At 40.1% G+C, this 17,375-nt stretch overlaps 4 protein-coding genes and 1 pseudogene across 6 annotated transcripts; 4 read left to right on the top strand and 1 right to left on the bottom strand.

The window, feature by feature from the left end:
• LOC149724207 (uncharacterized) lies at nucleotides 1-1,217 on the bottom strand (annotated as a pseudogene).
• Nucleotides 1,218-2,611: 1,394 nt separating this feature from the next.
• LOC149724206 (uncharacterized) lies at nucleotides 2,612-9,599 on the top strand. 3 transcript variants are annotated; one of them, XR_016386754.1, is made up of 6 exons: nucleotides 2,613-2,979; nucleotides 3,036-3,159; nucleotides 3,219-3,324; nucleotides 3,446-4,182; nucleotides 4,248-9,133; nucleotides 9,199-9,599. XR_016386754.1 is itself a non-coding variant. In XM_089893284.1 (5 exons), the coding sequence occupies exon 5, from the start codon at nucleotides 6,454-6,456 to the stop codon at nucleotides 8,755-8,757; it is 2,304 nt and encodes a 767-aa protein (XP_089749410.1). In that variant the 5' UTR covers nucleotides 2,613-2,979; nucleotides 3,036-3,159; nucleotides 3,219-3,324; nucleotides 3,446-4,182; nucleotides 4,248-6,453; the 3' UTR covers nucleotides 8,758-9,142. The 3 variants fall into 3 exon arrangements, 1 of the variants encoding a protein (XP_089749410.1); XR_016386755.1 differs by lacking the exon at nucleotides 3,219-3,324 and having other exon boundaries at nucleotides 2,612-2,979; XM_089893284.1 differs by lacking the exon at nucleotides 9,199-9,599 and having other exon boundaries at nucleotides 4,248-9,142.
• A 22-nt stretch (nucleotides 9,600-9,621) lies between these two features.
• LOC149724205 (uncharacterized) lies at nucleotides 9,622-10,046 on the top strand. The gene is made up of 2 exons (XM_089893302.1): nucleotides 9,622-9,862; nucleotides 9,914-10,046. The coding sequence occupies exons 1-2, from the start codon at nucleotides 9,669-9,671 to the stop codon at nucleotides 10,029-10,031; spliced, it is 312 nt and encodes a 103-aa protein (XP_089749428.1). The 5' UTR covers nucleotides 9,622-9,668; the 3' UTR covers nucleotides 10,032-10,046.
• A 20-nt stretch (nucleotides 10,047-10,066) lies between these two features.
• LOC149724204 (uncharacterized) lies at nucleotides 10,067-10,689 on the top strand. The gene is made up of 3 exons (XM_089893317.1): nucleotides 10,067-10,173; nucleotides 10,237-10,526; nucleotides 10,582-10,689. Exons 1-3 carry the CDS (start codon nucleotides 10,095-10,097, stop codon nucleotides 10,687-10,689), a joined length of 477 nt encoding a protein of 158 aa, XP_089749443.1. The 5' UTR covers nucleotides 10,067-10,094.
• A 4,643-nt stretch (nucleotides 10,690-15,332) lies between these two features.
• On the top strand, nucleotides 15,333-15,815 carry LOC149724203 (uncharacterized). The gene is made up of 3 exons (XM_089893301.1): nucleotides 15,333-15,497; nucleotides 15,553-15,659; nucleotides 15,715-15,815. Exons 1-3 carry the CDS (start codon nucleotides 15,333-15,335, stop codon nucleotides 15,755-15,757), a joined length of 315 nt encoding a protein of 104 aa, XP_089749427.1. The 3' UTR covers nucleotides 15,758-15,815.
• The last annotated feature ends 1,560 nt before the right edge of the window (nucleotides 15,816-17,375 follow it).

Genomic DNA, 17,375 nt, shown 5'->3' with positions numbered 1-17,375 from the left:
TAAAGTAATTTTTCTTATATTTAAAATGTATATGTATATACACAGCGACAACTTGGAAGAAGATCACAAAATCCAGATATTTTTCAAGCTTCATTTGGAATTCAACACATAACACAACGCAAAATAATTAAACACATTAAAGGGGGAAATACCACATTTGGCAACAAAAATGCTTGGACATCAGTATCAGATGAGCCACTGCCAAAAAAGACTCGGAAATCAGACTAAAAAGTGAGCAGATAAAATAATTACTTTTTTTTAGCTCACCCCGAAGAACCCTTGATTGTTTTTTTAGCTCACCCCGAAGAACCCTTGATTGTTTGTTAAAACCCACATACATTTTTTTAAATAATTTTTTGGCAAAAGCATGTGACAGAAGCCTAACAAGTAATTTAACAATATAATGAACTATTTTTAGAATCCTAGTTGGTTCTACCTCTGTAATCTCCTGGATTAGTGTTTGAAAGTTGCTGCAGTTTACTCCAGACAGAACTTCATCCGAAACATTATTAAAGTTGATTTGTGTGGGCATTTTTTTTTTGTTTTGTTATTTTTAAATAGACATGCTGCAAAAACAAAAGAAATTCATCAGATGGATACTTCAGGCATCCAGAATATTTTTCCATGGATTTAATCAGCGATCCATGTGGTGATTGTTGGCTAAGACACTCAATAATTTCAGGCATGTCTGGAAATTTTAATGTTGTTTTTCTGATAATATAACCACCTATATATTCCAGTGTATCATTTTCAAATGCCTGAATTTGACCATAGGATGGTGCTGGCACTGGCTCATTCTTTTTCATTACATCTTTAATAATTACCAAGAGATTTTCTGCCGCTTTTGATTCTGTTAGATTTTCTAAAAAATGTTTTTTGGCATCCATGCATAACAGTGGGAACTGGCCCACTATCCTGTCTTTGTTTTTAGTAGCAACAAAAGTGTCCACTAACTTTTTGACAAGAGCGACACCTGCGTCTGAAAGCTGTAAATTTGATTTTAACTTCTCAACAACTTGATAAGCGCTTTCCTGTACAACCTTGCTAAGTTCTGTTTTTGTTGCATTAGCGTTTTCAGAAATTCCAGTAAGTTCGTCTGAAAAAGGTGGATTGGCGTCTGGTAATTCTAAATCGTCAAAGAGTAAATCATTAATCGTTTCTTCCGCTAATTCAAAATAATCTATGTTACTGCTTACAAAATATGTTTCGAGTGCAATGTTTCACTATACGATCAAAGAACATGGCGCCCTCTTGTTTAATCCAGTCCTGCTCAAGCGTGACGGAACATTACGTCATAAAAGAACAAACACTAGTCGGCCTTCCTGTTGTATAGTGTTCTTTGATTGTAAACAACGAGCGTGTTGCATTTCCCTTGATCTTACGCCTGGACTAACTACAGCCAGGAACAGCACAATGTGTTGCAGGCATTTTGACTTAATATGCAAAAGATGTTGTCCTAAAATGAAAGAATGTGGCAAACAGTAACAGAGCATTTAACAACAATGTTGTTAGATGCGTGCTTCGTCTACGGAAATTCAAGCGATGTAAATATTATGTCATGCGTGACGAAAATGCGCAGGAGAATAAAAGAAACAAAGGGGAAGGAGGAAGCTGGACTACCATATGAGTATACTATAGTAGTACTGAGTGGCAAATCCACCCTGTGGAGCTTGTTAGTGACGTCACAATGCCCACAAGCTCATTTTTTTATTATTATTTTCTGGCGACTTTTAAAAAACGTCGTTTTTGTGACATATAAAACGTGTATTGGTATAGTATTTCAATATTTTATAAAAAATCGTTTACTAACAGTTAGTTTTACAGTTTACACACATAAGACTTAAACCCCTAACCCCTAACTCGTGCTAATCACACAAAAAATCACTTAAAAAAACGTATTGCAATGTGCGGGACTCGAAACCAGTAGGTACGAAACAAAGAGAGTAAAACACGGCTCGCTAACCGTTACACCACAGAGCCGACGATAAAAAACTGATCGAAAGAGCGTATATAACCACAGAAATAAAAAAAGAGTAGAACGCGCAACTGCCCAAAACCGTGATATATTCTTTTTTCTATTCACGTGACCGCCAACTCCGTCCCCATTTTCCTTCGTCTCCATTGTAAAAGATAGGCGCATAGTATTTTTTAAAGGTTTTAGCTGTTTATTTTAAAAACTATACCAACTATTCAAGTTTATTAGGCCAGTTTAGTTATTTAGTAGGGTAACGCTTACAGTTTACCACTTGTTTAGGAAACTTAATTATTTAAAAAAATTAGTTAAAAATTTTAAACAAACGATTTGTAAGAAATATATATATATTAGAAATTAGTTGTTTTACACTATAACTTTAAATTAAGTCAAAAAACGAAGAAAAACTACATAAAACGTCATCGACTCCATTGACTACAATAGTAAGTCAAAAAACGAAGAAAAACTACATAAAACGTCATCGACTCCATTGACTACAATAGTAAACGGGAACGACCCGCGAAAGAGAGAGAGAGTGTATCATGCTCTCTCCTTTGCCGACATTGGAGATGCGCGTTCTATTCTTTTTTATTTCTGTGTATATAACCTACTAATAAGTAAGATCATTATGGGGTCACTAACAAGCTCCACAGGGTGGATTTGCCACTCAGTACTACCATAGACAACTTATAATAGACCGCAAGCGGAGAATTTGTTTCAGACAAGTCACGCATCATTGCACACAGGTTACTTGAAAAGTAAATAAACAAGCGTCTGTGGTTACTATACGTATACTCCACGATCACGATGAGTAACTGTTGCATCCCTAACTGTTTCTATAGCCACAGCAAAAAAAACGCAAAGCGGTCACTGTTTACTATTCGTAGACCAGATTTAGCACGGAGTTCCGACGAGAAAGATCACCGTGAGAAGTTGACAAACTTTATTTTAGGGTTACGCGATTTCCGAAGGGGTGACGGAATCAAGGAATTACTTAAAAAAGAAAAGTATAACGCGTACAATATAAATTATTAGAGTCCTGTTTAAACAGTATTTTATTTAGAGCATGTATTTGTGAAGCGCACTTTAAACCGGAGGACATAGTTTCCTATCATTCAAGGAAGGAGTTAAAATGTGGTGCATTTCCATCTGAGAATTTGCCTAAAAAATGTGGTGTACTTGTGAAGGTAAACTTCTGTTCTTGAACCTATATTGCATTTCATTTATATACTAAATGCATTTTTAGAAGAGTCGTGAACGAGTTACCCGAAAACCGTTACCAGATGCAATTCGCCATAGCTGCATAGAAAAAGTGTACAGTAGCTTCAGCAAATTATCTTCACAAACGAGAGGTTTGTCGAAAGAATATACAATAAATTGTCGACTTGCTTTTATTGATATCATTTATAAGAACATTAGCATCTTTTAGCAGTTGTCAATTTACCATTTGTAATATTGTGCATAAATATACAGACAAATGGTCAATAACTACAAGGAATCAAAAAACTTTACTGGAATATTGGATATCAGAACAAGATTTAGTTCCTCACATAAGGCAAGAGTATATTCTGTAAATTAAGTTATTGGAATACTAATCTTTTATTTTATCTTTTAGCATTTGTTTAAATAGTACAGTTCAGGTAGAGTGGGTGGCATTTGGTGGTTAGAGAATTACCAAACAATTTGTGGATTTGAGAACTTCCACTTTATATTCTTTTATAGGTAACCTTTCACAAATTAATAATGCTTTAACTTATATCCTGTGTATGCTATTTATAGGTAAGGTACAAAAGGTGTCTGAACTATAAATTAAGCATTACATTAGAGCAATCAAAGTTACAAATTACGTTGTGTTCCAAATAAAACGTCGCACAATTGGATTTTGCAGATAGCTTTGCAAGATATAAGTTGTGCAAAGGAGTTGCTAGCACAACTAAAAATACTAAATGCCATCATATTCAAACTTGGAATGGATCAGTGTAACTGGCGAGCGCCAGGTTGCGTAATCTAGCAATCATTTAAGCAGCGCGTTTCGGCGCCAGTGTTGCCATTTTGTGTTTATTTCTCTGTTTGGTTTATATGTTTTCGTTAAATAGTTGTATACGTGGCACTGCCTTTTTCTTTTCCTGCAGTCTGAGTCGTTTAAATTATTCATTATAAAATGTAATGGGCTAGACGCAGTTGGAAAATGTATAAGTCCAAAATTAAAGGTATGTTTCTGTGTTTTTGTGCTATAATTCGTATTTGAGTATTTATGTATAACTGCATTTTTCAGTTACGTGTCAATAAAGATTCTGTAACCTTACAAAAGACTGACGAGAGAAGAGGCACCAATCTTGGTTGAAGATCGGGCGCCGCTACAGTAACTTTAATTTGGCAACTGCGTCATCAGGTGAACTACTTTATCGGTTTGTGAAGTTAGAGCGCTCATAATGTCGCTCGAAGTTACCGATCAAAATGCTGGCTTAACCCAAAAAGACCATGAACTTGAGCCAATCATAATCGACGATCGTAATATAACTTTGCGTCGGAAACGTGTAGAACCTGAGGTAGAGGATCCGTATTCCTCAAAACTAGATTTGTTAAATCGAACTGAAAAGAGATTGAATATTCGTATTAACGAAGTTGACGAGTTGTTGTTAACGAGCAATGAAGTAGAGATATTGCAGAAACGCATGGTTGATGTTTTTGAAACAAGGAGACACTTTGAACATTTACTTGGCGAAGTGCTCGCTAGTGCGCCTACGGCTGAGCAAGAGCGTATGGGCGATAAAAAGGATCATTACAAAATGTTAGTGTCGAATCTTATGAGCAACACGAGACAAACGTTAGACCGATTAAGGCAAGAATGCTCCTCGCGTAGATCGACAGCAAGTCGCAGTAGTGCCTCATCCAGTGCGCTATCGGCATTGACTACGCAACGGCACAAAATTAACGAAGAAATGGCCGCATTGCGATCAGAGTTAACATTTATTAAAGAGGAGCACAACGCCGAAGTTACAAACTGCGTAGCGAGCATGAGGTGGAAATTGTAAATTTGAACAAACGAATAGCTTCTCATAGCGCTCGCGCCAGTGCATGTCTTGAGGCAGCCATGATCGAAAACCCTTACGGCATTCACGAGTCCGATCTTAATTTTAGCAGCATTTCCCGTGGCTCTGGCACCGGCAACGTTCGCGAATGGGTAAACAACGCTGATGGGCAAAAAAGAGGTCTAGAAACAAATGAAGCGACGCGAACAGAGCAAAGAGCCCGCGAGCAGCCTACCAATGTGATTACAGACGAGATGGAACCGAGTTCTCGTTTGTCCGCCTCCCGGAGGCAACCTTTGTTGGGAACTCGTGGTGACGCGAATGGTCATAGGGTTTCTCGTTATACCGAGGATAGTCTTATACCGAGCTTCCGTTTACCGGATGTCAAAATAGATGTTTTTGACGGCAATGTTTTAAAATTTCCAGCTTGGGAAACCGCCTTTAACGCTTTGGTTGAACAACGGTCCACATGTACAGCGCATATTTTTTTTTTTTTTTCTATTCTGTATGGGTGAGGTCTGTGAGGACCTGGGATTTAGGCCAGACTTGGCCCATTACCCCAACACCCTTGTACGTCCGGAAGTGACGTGCTCGCGGTAGTGAAGTTCTTGTTATCATGTTCCTCCGACTCCAGTGTTCCGATCAAGTCCCGTTTTTTGTCCCGATTCTTGACCCGTATATATAGGACTCCATCTGCAGACTATTTCTGCGAACTCGTTTTCCGTTCCGACCAAGTCCCGTTTTTTGTCCCGATTCTTGACCCGTAGGACTCCATCTGCGGACTATTTCTGCGAACTCGTTCTCCGGTCCGACCAAGTTCCGTTTTTTGTCCCGATTCTTGACCCGTATATATAGGACTCCATCTGCGGACTATTTCTGCGAACTCGTTCTCACACGATTCGCGAACATCATTCGAGAACTACACTCGTACTCACAACGTCACAACCGGACGCACTTCCACAGAAGGTTTATCCTCGTCTGGGCAGCGAGTCACCACATATATGCAACTTTGTGGGTAATTGTTTGTTTTTTCCTGTGTATGACTGTAATTTGGACAACCCATAAGTGACCGCTGGGTTGGAGCAATGTCCGTTAAGTGTCTTGCCCAAGGACACATACGCCGATCAGTGTTAGTACCGCCGTCGAGCATCGAACCGGGGCCCTTCGGTTCTCGATGCAGACGCCTAAACCACTGAGCCACGATGCCGGACATGTACAGCGCATAAGTTGAATCTCTTAAGCCAATATTTGGTGGGCGAACCAAAATCGTTAGTAGAAGGATATATTTTGCTCCAATCCGACGATGCTTACTTCGAAGCTAAAACTAGGCTTAAACAGCGCTATGGGAACGACAGCGTTATCGGAAAAGCATTTTACGACAGGCTAAGTTCGTGGCCTAAAATCTTAACCAGAGATCCGAAAAGACTGCGAAATTACGCTGATTTTCTTATGCAAGTCGTGGCAGCCAAAACAAAAATCCACGAGCGCTGGAACCTATGGAAAAAGGACATTCTAGAACTGGATCAACTTAAGGTAAAGCGTTGCTTTAAGCCGGAAGGATTCGGAGATTTGAAGACCGTAGAAGTGCATCATTTTTCGGACGCCAGCGAGAAAGGGTATGGACAGTGTTCTTACTTACGTCTTATAAATGAAAATGGTGAGGTCCATTGTTCCTTTATTATCGGCAAATCAAGAGTAGTCCCTTTAAAACCTATCACGATTCCACGACTAGAATTAACCGCGGCTGCTGTGTCTGCCCAAATGAGCGCCTACCTTAGAAAGCACCTAAGTTACGAAGGCTACAAGGAATTCTTTTGGGTGGATAGTCAGGTAGTGCTCGGTTATTTAAATAATGATGCAAAGCGATTTCAGGTTTTCGTTGCCAACAGAATCCAGAAAATCAGAGATGTATCGAAGCCAGAGTATTGGTTTCATATCTGCGGAAAAGAAAATCCAGCAGACCTAGCGAGCCGTGGTGTGTCATCTTCCCATTTACTTAAAGACGATTCGGTGTGGCTTTATGGACCGAACTTTCTGTGGGATCAAAATTTAACCGTGAATGACGGAAATTTCACTTTAACACAAGACGTGGAGAAACTGCTTCAATCAGAGACGAAGAAAAGTAAGGTGTTGAAAGCCCGTGCTGATGAAATGGAAGCAGGTTTTTTGTTCGATTTATCTAGATTAAATAGGTTTTCTTCATTTTTTCGTGCAAAAAGGGCGTTGGGGAATTGTATGATGTTACGAGACAGATTGCGGAAAGTAGACCTACCCCTCAGCTCACGAGTTAATTGCCATCTCATGGAACGTGCTGAGCGTTTAATTATTCTTTGTTTGCAGAGAGAACATTTTAGTTCCGAAATCGAAACTCTGAGTAAGACGTTGGAGTGCGACAAAAACAGCAAAACTTTGAAACGCAGTAATAATTTATTTCGGTTGAACCCGTTTGTTGATACCGAAGGTGTATTGCGAGTCGGTGGACGATTAATCCATGCCAATGTAAATATTAATGTAAAAAACCCTCGTATATTACCGCAGAAGTCCCACATCACCGAACTAATAATTCGATGGCACCATGAAAGGATGAACCACAAGGGTCGAGGAATTACTCACAACGACATTCGACAAAGTGGTTGGTGGGTGATCGGAGGTTCGACAGCAATTAGAAGCTACATAAATACGTGTGTCGTGTGTCGAAAAATACTAAGGCCGACCGAAACACAAAAAATGGCAAACCTTCCGAGGGATAGAGTAATAGACGTAGCCCCCTTTTCATATTGTGCTGTTGATTTGTTTGGTCCGTTTTACGCTAAGGAAAGACGGTCTGTGTTAAAACGTTATGGTGTGTTGTTCACGTGCATGGCATCTCGTGCAATTCACATAGAAATTGCAAATTCACTGGATACCAGTTCTTTTATCAACGCTCTACGCAGATTTTTAGCTCGTCGTGGCCCGGTGGCTCAAATTAGATCCGACTGTGGCACAAATTTGGTGGGGACATTCAACGAACTACAAAAGGCGGCGAGAGAATTAAACTCTGAGACAATCTCGACCTTCCTTCTGGAGTCGAGCTGTGATTGGATCGACTTTAAATTCAACCCGCCCCATTCTAGTCAAATGGGCGGTGTATGGGAAAGGCAAATTCGAACTGCCAGAAACGTTTTACAACCCTTACTTTTGCAGAACTCGCAACAATTAGATGACGAAGCTCTTCGCACCGTCATGGTCGAAGTCGAAAACGTTGTGAATTCGAGACCCCTTGCCACTGATCTTCTGAATGATCCCGGAGCTCCTGAACCAATTACCCCAAATCATCTATTAACAACAAAATCACGTGTTTTATTACCTCCTCCAGGTTCCTTTCAAAAGGCCGATCTTTACGTTCGATCCAGATGGCGTCGTGTTCAGTTTCTAGTGAACCAGTTTTGGTCACGCTGGAGGAAAGAATTTCTACTGTCACTTCAGCCAAGGCAAAAGTGGGTGCAAACAAAGAACGACATTTCAGTTAACGACGTCGTTCTACTGGACGAACCGAACTTTCCACGAAATAAATGGAAGATGGGACGAGTGTTGGAGATTTTCCACAGCGAAGATAAACTGGTTCGACATGTACGAATTTTGGTAGCAGATGACCAACGAGACAAATATGGCAAACGTACAAAACCGCCGAGCATCATACTTCGTCCCATTCATAAACTAGTACGTCTTTTAAAGAATTCGCAGCGGGACGATTCCCTAACGGAGAGCCACTAGAACTTGTATATGACGTATTACTCGTTTAATTTAATCGTTGAATAGTTTCAGAAGTGCTGTTAAATGCTACAATAAGCTAATAGAACTAAAATATTTAAAAATGTTTCTAATTTTGTGAAATTGTATAACATTTTTGGGAAGCCATGTAACTGGCGAGCGCCAGGTTGCGTAATCTAGCAATCATTTAAGCAGCGCGTTTCGGCGCCAGTGTTGCCATTTTGTGTTTATTTCTCTGTTTGGTTTATATGTTTTCGTTAAATAGTTGTATACGTGGCACTGCCTTTTTCTTTTCCTGCAGTCTGAGTCGTTTAAATTATTCATTATAAAATGTAATGGGCTAGACGCAGTTGGAAAATGTATAAGTCCAAAATTAAAGGTATGTTTCTGTGTTTTTGTGCTATAATTCGTATTTGAGTAATTATGTATAACTGCATTTTTCAGTTACGTGTCAATAAAGATTCTGTAACCTTACAAAAGACTGACGAGAGAAGAGGCACCAATCTTGGTTGAAGATCGGGCGCCGCTACAATCAGGTTTAAACATTGATACAATTGTTAGATCGCCAGAATGTAGCGGTATAGGTAAATATTTTAATAGACCATTAAAAACGTAAGTCTAACTGTACTGTTGAAACAGTTGAATCTGAAGACAGAAACACATGTTACAATTGCCTTAAGTATGACATAAAGACACAGTATAACAGAAAGTATACCAGTTTAAAAGATGTTGAAAGCAAATCAGGGGACAGTGAGTTAGTTCATGTTGATGAGAATTTACACCAAGATATATCAGTAAGTTGAAGTGCAGAACACTTATGGTAGCTACATGAAATAATGTTAAAATTTGAATTTATTGATATTAATGTTTAACTATTGTTTTAACAGGGATTAATTAACATTGAAGCCAGCAACATGAATGAATGGCAGAGGTTATTTTTTGAAACGCAGTCTGAAAATGCAAAAAGAATACCTTCATGCCGACGATACCATCCAGATATAGTGCGTTGGGCAATTGAATTATATTCAAGGTCACCTGCAGCATACGATCATTTGAAAACAACTGGTGTTCTGATGCTACCTTCATGCCAGACATTAAGAAATTATCGGTAAATATGGTTTTCATTAAAAGGTTATTTGTTATATTTTAAATTATTTAGAAATCTATCTGGAACTGCCTGTGGCATTAATCAGTTGGCATTACACCAACTACAAGGATTGGAAAGGGAAGTAGAGGCTTACATAACTGTTGATAAAATGAAAGGTTCCACAGCCTAATGTATGCATTGGTTAAACTATATTGAATCTTTCTTTGTTCTTATAGTAAAAGAAAATTTGGTTATGAAAAATGGAAGGCTTATTGGCTTTGTAGACTATGGTGATAGAGTGACACCTGACAAACTTGCCACCCATATTTGCAGTAAGTGTTTGTAACAATGCTGTTATGTAACTTACGTGATTAAAAAATTACTTTTTCTTGTAGTGTTTTATGTCCGATCGTTTAAAAAAGAACTTTCAATTCCTCTGTCTTGGTGGCCCACAACCACAACTCCAGCGTTCCAGCTAACATCATTGTTTTGGGAAAGTGTTGTCGCGTGTGAGGTGAATGGTGCTCATATCAATGCTATTGTGGCCGATGGATCTGCAATAAACAGAAAGTTTTTTGAAATTTTACATGGAAAACCATTAAGCCACAATGATTTGTATTCCTGCCCAAACCCATTTCGCAAAGAAAGGATATTTCTTTGCTCCGATACAAGTCACTTGCTTAAAGTAAGTTTACTTCACACAAGCTGATTTAACAATTAAAAATATGTATATACCCCAGACTGTTCGGAATGCACTATATAGCTCCAGACCCACCGGAACAAAATATTTAAATTATAAGACGTGTTGTGTTCTTGGGTTTGTATTAAGACGCCAAATTGTAGAATGAAAACTAAGGCGAGCACACACGCATATAAAGAGCACTAAATTGCGACATAGCGACACTGATTACTACATAACTACACAATTAATAATGAAACACGACACAATTAATAATGAGGCACGCTGACTGCGGCACATTGCGCAAGTCACGTGGCTAAGGCATGCCAGTGCCTTTCTGTCGCGGGTGTGCTCGGAGGCGTGTCCATAACACCTCTCAACCGAAGAGAAAAGTCTCTCATCTGATTAAGGATGAAAATCGATCTGGAGGTTTGCGCGATCTGGTGGTTCGTCGCAGATTACTAGGATCCGACGCGGGAGTGTTGTCTGGAACGTGCACTTCATCTGGAGACGGAGCCTGCAGAAAATGCTCTTCTTCCACCGGTTGTAAATCAGCGTCGGAGCCGTATCGAACGCGTAGTTGGTCGATGTGACGGCGCCAGATTGGACCTCGAGGAAAAACTTTAATATGAAACATTCGACTGCCAACCACTTTTACAATGGTGGCAGGAACCCAGCGACCCTTCGTTCTCGCTATTTGGCCCACGTATAAAGCATAACATGGATCGCCCACTTTGAATGAAGTGGTATCAACCTTGCTGGGTTTTCGGATCGGCTTCGTTTGGCTACCTTGCATCACGTGTGCTGGCGAAGGCAATAGCGTATCAATTTTTGTTCGGATTTGTCTGCCGTTCAGAAGTTCACTCGGTGAAAATCCACTAGCGTTGGGAGTGCGCCGGTATTTGAGAAGGAACTCTTGCAATGCGTTTTTAGGGGGTTTGGAAGACTTCGTCATTGATTTTTTAAAAGTTTGTACCAATCTCTCCGCAGCGCCATTTGTTGCAGGAAAATATGGTGCTCCCGTCAAATGAACGATGCCCCGTTGCTTGCAAAATTCCTGAAACTCGGCAGACATAAAAGCCTGAGCATTGTCTGATACAATCGTGTGTGGGTAGCCGAAATGCGAGAAATCTTTTTCCAACAACTCCATAGTTGTTCTTGATGACATCGATTGCGTTTGGTGTATACAAGGGTACTTGGAGTGTGCATCGATTATCAGAAGCCAGTTACTTCCCAGGAAGTTTACTGCGTGATCGATGTGTACTCGACTCCATGGTTTTTCTGGCATCATCCAAGGATGAATGGCGGCCTTTGGTGGAGCGTTCTGATGTTCGGCACAAGTTTGACACTTATGACCTAGAACCGTAATGTCGTCATCAATATTAGGCCAGTAAACGGCAGTTCTGGCCAGCTGCTTCATCCGCTGAATCCCGAAATGTCCCTGATGTAAGATTTGCAACACTGCAGAACGAAGTGATTCCGGTATAACTAACCGCGAACCATACAGTAGACACCCGTAACTCGTACTCAACGAATCCGCTACTTTTTTAAACCTGGCCGCTGGATCCCCGTTTGCAAAAGAAGATGGCCAACCCTCTCTCGTGAAGCGCATCACTTTGGATAAGACCGGATCTTTTCCACTTTCTTTTCTCAGTAATGTCGAATCGGTGGGTTTAACTTGTAAGCTCAGACTGGTGATCGCACAAACGGTATCGGTGTCTTGTGCCCTTTCCCCCTTGTCGAAGTCTACATCGTCCCCAACCGGTAAACGACTGAGTGCATCGGCATTCTGATGTTCCGATGTTTTCCGATATTCAATCTCGTATTGAAATTGACTGACGAAGAGTGCCCACCTTGCTAGGCGGTTTGCTGCTAAAGCAGGTGTCGCTTTAGTTGGACCGAACAAAGCTAGAAGTGGTTTGTGATCGGTCAGCAATAGGAATTTTCTTCCAAAAAGATATTGGTAAAATTTCTTCAGCGCGAAGATTATAGCAAGAGCCTCTTTCTGGATTTGGCTGTAGTTGCGCTGGCTAGTTGTCAGTGATTTTGATGCGTTGATAATTGGCCTTTCGCTTCCATCTGGATAGCGGTGAAACAAAACTGCTCCAATTCCAACATTTGAGGCATCGCAGGAAATTCCAATAGGCAATGAAGGGTCGAAGTGAGTCAGCACGTTATCCGCTGACAACCATTTCTTCAACTTGCAGAATGCGGCCTCCTCGTTCTTGCCCCAATTCCATGTGATGGATGACCTGGTAAGTCGATATAAAGGCTCTGCAACACTTGCGAATTGAGACGGTAGGAACTTGCTGTAGAATTGAACTAAACCAAGAAACGAACGCAAGCTTGGCACGTCTCTTGGTCTTGGCATATTAACAACCGCATCCAATTTTGAACCTTTTGAAATGCCTTCTTTAGTTAAAGTGTGTCCCAAGTATTCGACTTGGGGTAATGCAAACTTGCATTTTTCTAGGCGGCATCGTAGACCCTTGTCGTTAAGCCGTTGAAGAAGTTGGCGAAGATTGTAGATATGTTCTTCGGCCGTTGATCCGCTGACCAGTAGATCATCGAGATAGACGGTCACACCTTGCAAATCTTGTGTGAGGTCGTCCATTATGGATTGAAAATACCCGGGGGCAGAGGTTATACCAAATGGTAAAACGTTTTGCAATAGAACGCCTCGGTGTGTACTGATGGCTAGTCGTTTGCGACTCTCTGGCCCCAACCGGATTTGATTATAAGCGTCAGCTAGATCAATTTTTGTAAAACCATGTCCACCTCGTAACTTGCGCAGCAAGTCTTCAGGGAGTGGAAGTGGATGACGGTGTGTAGATAACTGCGGGTTTACGGTGACGGAATAGTCGCCGCAAACTCGTATCTGGGCTTTGGCTTGTCCTGGAAGTAGTGATTTACGAATTGGAACCACTGGAGTTCCCCACTTGTTGAACTTCGCAGGCGTCCAAATACCTCTTGCGGTGCCAGAATCATATGCTCGATTGACATCGTCTTGTAATGCAAATGGAACAGGTCTCGGCTTGCAGAATTTAGGCTTTACGTCGTCTGTAAACTCCACCTCTAGTTCAAAATCCTTTAAACATCCCAATTCAGGTTTAAAAAGATTCGGGTATTGGTCACAAAGTTGTTTGCAAGCCTTTTGTAAATACCCGTCCGGACGGCCACCTTCGTATAACGCGTGTAGCTTCTCGCCCGGATTGTGCAGTAGTTGGTCCAACGAAATATGCAACGCTTTAATGGCACCTCGACCCATCAGATTGAGATGCGGCATTTCAGTGACGAAAATTTCGATGTTACTTCTCGATGTTCCATATTGAACTTTTGCCTCGAATGCTCCTACGATTGGAACTAACTGCTCTGTCGCAGAGTTAAAACGCCGGGTTGACTGCTTTAATCTCGGTTTGCCCACTTTTCTCCAAGTTTCGACAGAAATGAAATTCCCGTTAGTTGCCGTGTCCATCTCCAACATGCATTCTTTACCGTTAATACCAACGATCACCTCTAGTTTCGTATTGGAACCTATTTGCTGCTTTATCGGCCGTAACACCCTGACGTTGTCAACGGAGGCCTGCTTCGTTCTGCAAACAGCTTCCACGTGTCCCACATTTTTGCAATAATTGCACTTGGCCGTTTTATAATGGCAAGCAGGGGCAAGATGATCGGCTTTCCCGCATCGATAGCAACGAATTTTCTTTTTATAGGCTTGCTTCGTAGCGGGTGAGACGACAGAAGTTTTCTTTGCTTCTCGTACCTTGTGTACAGGTGCCCGCGTTCCATAAACGGTCTCCTTTGCAACCTTTGCAGCTTCTTCAGTTTGCGTGGCAATTTCAACAGCACGCGTAAATGTCAGCTCATCAGCGTTAACTTTAAAAATTGCCTTCAGCACCGCTTCGTTGGATATGGAGCAAATGAACCTCGTTCGCAATGCCTCGTCCAGCGGGTTTTGTATCGAAGGAAAATCACACGTGCCCGCGTCCTGGCGAATGCGTGCAGCCAATTCTTGCACTGTTTCCCCAGGCTTTCGTTGCATGTTGCTCCAAAACTTGAAACGTTCCCGAATTACAAATCGCTTCGGGTCGAACTGTTGCTTCATAAAGGTTTCAATATCTTTAATTGAAAGGTCGTTGACGGTTTTTACTGGAGAGCTTTGTCCCGCCATATTGGAAAGAAGCTTGTAGGTAGTGGTCGTTTGGTTGGTCAAAAAAACTTGAGCCACCCTCGTTTCGGGTACAGCATGTGCCCGTGTAAACGTAGTAAACCTCGACCAATAGTCGTGCCACAGCTCCGATGTAGAGTCAAACGATGTAAAACTTGGTATGGCAACGGAAGACGTTGCCGTTTCACCAGAACCAGCCTTCTCAACCAAAGTAAGAATCATCTTCATTTGTTGTTCATGCCGCCTTTGCTGTTCTTCCTGAAGTTCATCATGACGCCTTTGTTGTTCTTCTTGCTGTTCATCGTGACGCTCCTGCTGCTGTTTCAACTGTTCTTGAATCAGTTTCGCAACTTTTTCCATCTTATGTTAATTTGGAATCTTCAAGACCGAACTGCGTTTTCCTCGTTCAGTTGGTTGAGATCCCGTCCTCGTCGCCAATAACTGTTGTGTTCTTGGGTTTGTATTAAGACGCCAAATTGTAGAATGAAAACTAAGGCGAGCACACACGCATATAAAGAGCACTAAATTGCGACATAGCGACACTGATTACTACATAACTACACAATTAATAATGAAACACGACACAATTAATAATGAGGCACGCTGACTGCGGCACATTGCGCAAGTCACGTGGCTAAGGCATGCCAGTGCCTTTCTGTCGCGGGTGTGCTCGGAGGCGTGTCCATAACAAGACGAAAGACATTTCTTGGGTTCATCTGAAATCTTTATACAGCATGGAAACATCATCACCACTACACAAGACAAAACTCACCAATGTTCATATGCAGCTTAACCCATTTACAAAAGTATTAGGTTTACTTTGAGTGTCTTCTATACTCACAACATTTATCTGATTTGTAGATGAGAGTGGGTCTAGCAAGAGATACTCTTAGTCGTAGAGTGGCATATGCTTTGGAAGATGTTCCTGGATCTAAGGGCACACGAGACTTTATTTTATTGTTTGATAAGTAAATATACTATATATGGAATGATATAAGTGAACTGATTACCAATTGTTTGCAGATGGTTCGACATAGTTACATGTGGTCCCAATAAGATCCTGTAACGATGAACGACTGATTTGGCTGGAAAATCAATTTCGGAAATATTTGTTAGATTGGCGGGTAAAATATTTTGTTTTAACTAGGATTGCACAATGAAAGTACAACTGTATCTAAATTTACACAGAATGAAGTTGATACACTGCATCCGGGAGAAGAAAAGCGAATTATTGCAAAACAAACGTATGATGGGTTATTGTTTACAACGACAAACATGGTTCATCTCACAAAACATTTGTTGCAACATGGTATTGAATATGTTTGTTTAAAAACCTTGACTCAAGATGTCTTGGAAGCTGTATTTGGAAACCTGGTAAGACATTTGTATTTAAAAATATAAATGATATGATATAACAACAAGTTTTAAGCCACATTAAAAATTTCAGAAATCTGTAAAAAAAATGAAAACAGAATAAGTAACAAATTAAAATTTAAAGTTTAAGAATTAATAAAGTTTATCATACTTAAGAGATCAAACATGAGAAGAAATACAAACCCGGATGTTGCACAAGTGAGTTACAGTGTGTCTGCAATCACACAAAGAAAAATTATTAAGAAAGTTAAAGGAGGCAACACTACATTTGGTAAAACAAATGCATGGACACATGTATCCCACGATCCACTGCCAAAAGTTTCTAAAAAAAGTAAGTTTTCCTAAAACATCATGCAAGAGTATTACAGGTTACATAGTTTCCGCAATTCCGCTCTAAAACCACCTAAAAATTTGGTACATTTGGTATTCTTCATGTTTACAGCATATTTAGCAAAGTTATGTCCCAAAACCTTAACAAACAAATAAATTATATAATTAAATACTTTGGTGACATAGGCAATATCCAAACCACATTCTTCACTGACTTGTTCAATATAGCTAAGGAACAAGGAAGAACTTTCAATAATGTTAATTATATTAATGAAATTAATTGATTTTAAAGTTTTAGAAATTTCTTTATTGTGCAGATAGTATATCCATGTTATAAATTGTTGAAATTGGTCTGATGGATGCAACAAATGGTTTTCTCCAACTTTTAACTCCATTTGAGATGTAAAGGTTGATTTTTTGTGTGGTTGATTTTTGGTTAAACATTCAATAAAATTTGGTTCAAACTTTCGTTTTGCCTATAGCAGAAGAAAATCACCAATATATTCAAGAATATCTGTACATAACACACTACTATTAAAGCATTTTGTTAAAACTTATATTTTGCTGTGTTACCTGAATCTCTTTCATCCACCCCTATAACCGGGTTATCTGTTTTATCTATTTCTTCGTGTGCCGCAATAACATCCATCAGTTTTATAAGAAAATAAGCAGCTTGTTGGGTTATGACCCTCATAGGGTTATGACCCTCATACTTGTTTGTATTCTGAACCCTTCCCCGCACTTTTTTGAAGAAAATGATGTTTCATTTTTTAGGTATTACGTAGGGCTATAACATATTCGAAGCTGGATCGGGAGAAAATTCTATAAATATGTTTTTATGACGAATATTAATATTCAGTTATAAAAAAAAGTTGAAATTAATTTTTTTTTTTCGATGGGGATAACATGCTAGTGACCTACATAGATGTATGCGTAAGTTATATTTTCGCAAAAAAATATCAAAAATATAATATTTATAT

Source organism: Ciona robusta, unplaced genomic scaffold, assembly GCF_009617815.1.
Source record: "Ciona robusta unplaced genomic scaffold, ASM961781v2 AP042738.1".
Classification (NCBI taxonomy): domain Eukaryota; kingdom Metazoa; phylum Chordata; class Ascidiacea; order Phlebobranchia; family Cionidae; genus Ciona; species Ciona robusta.
The sequence above is the reverse complement of the archived record's forward strand: the minus strand, read 5'-3'. Positions and strand labels throughout refer to the sequence as shown.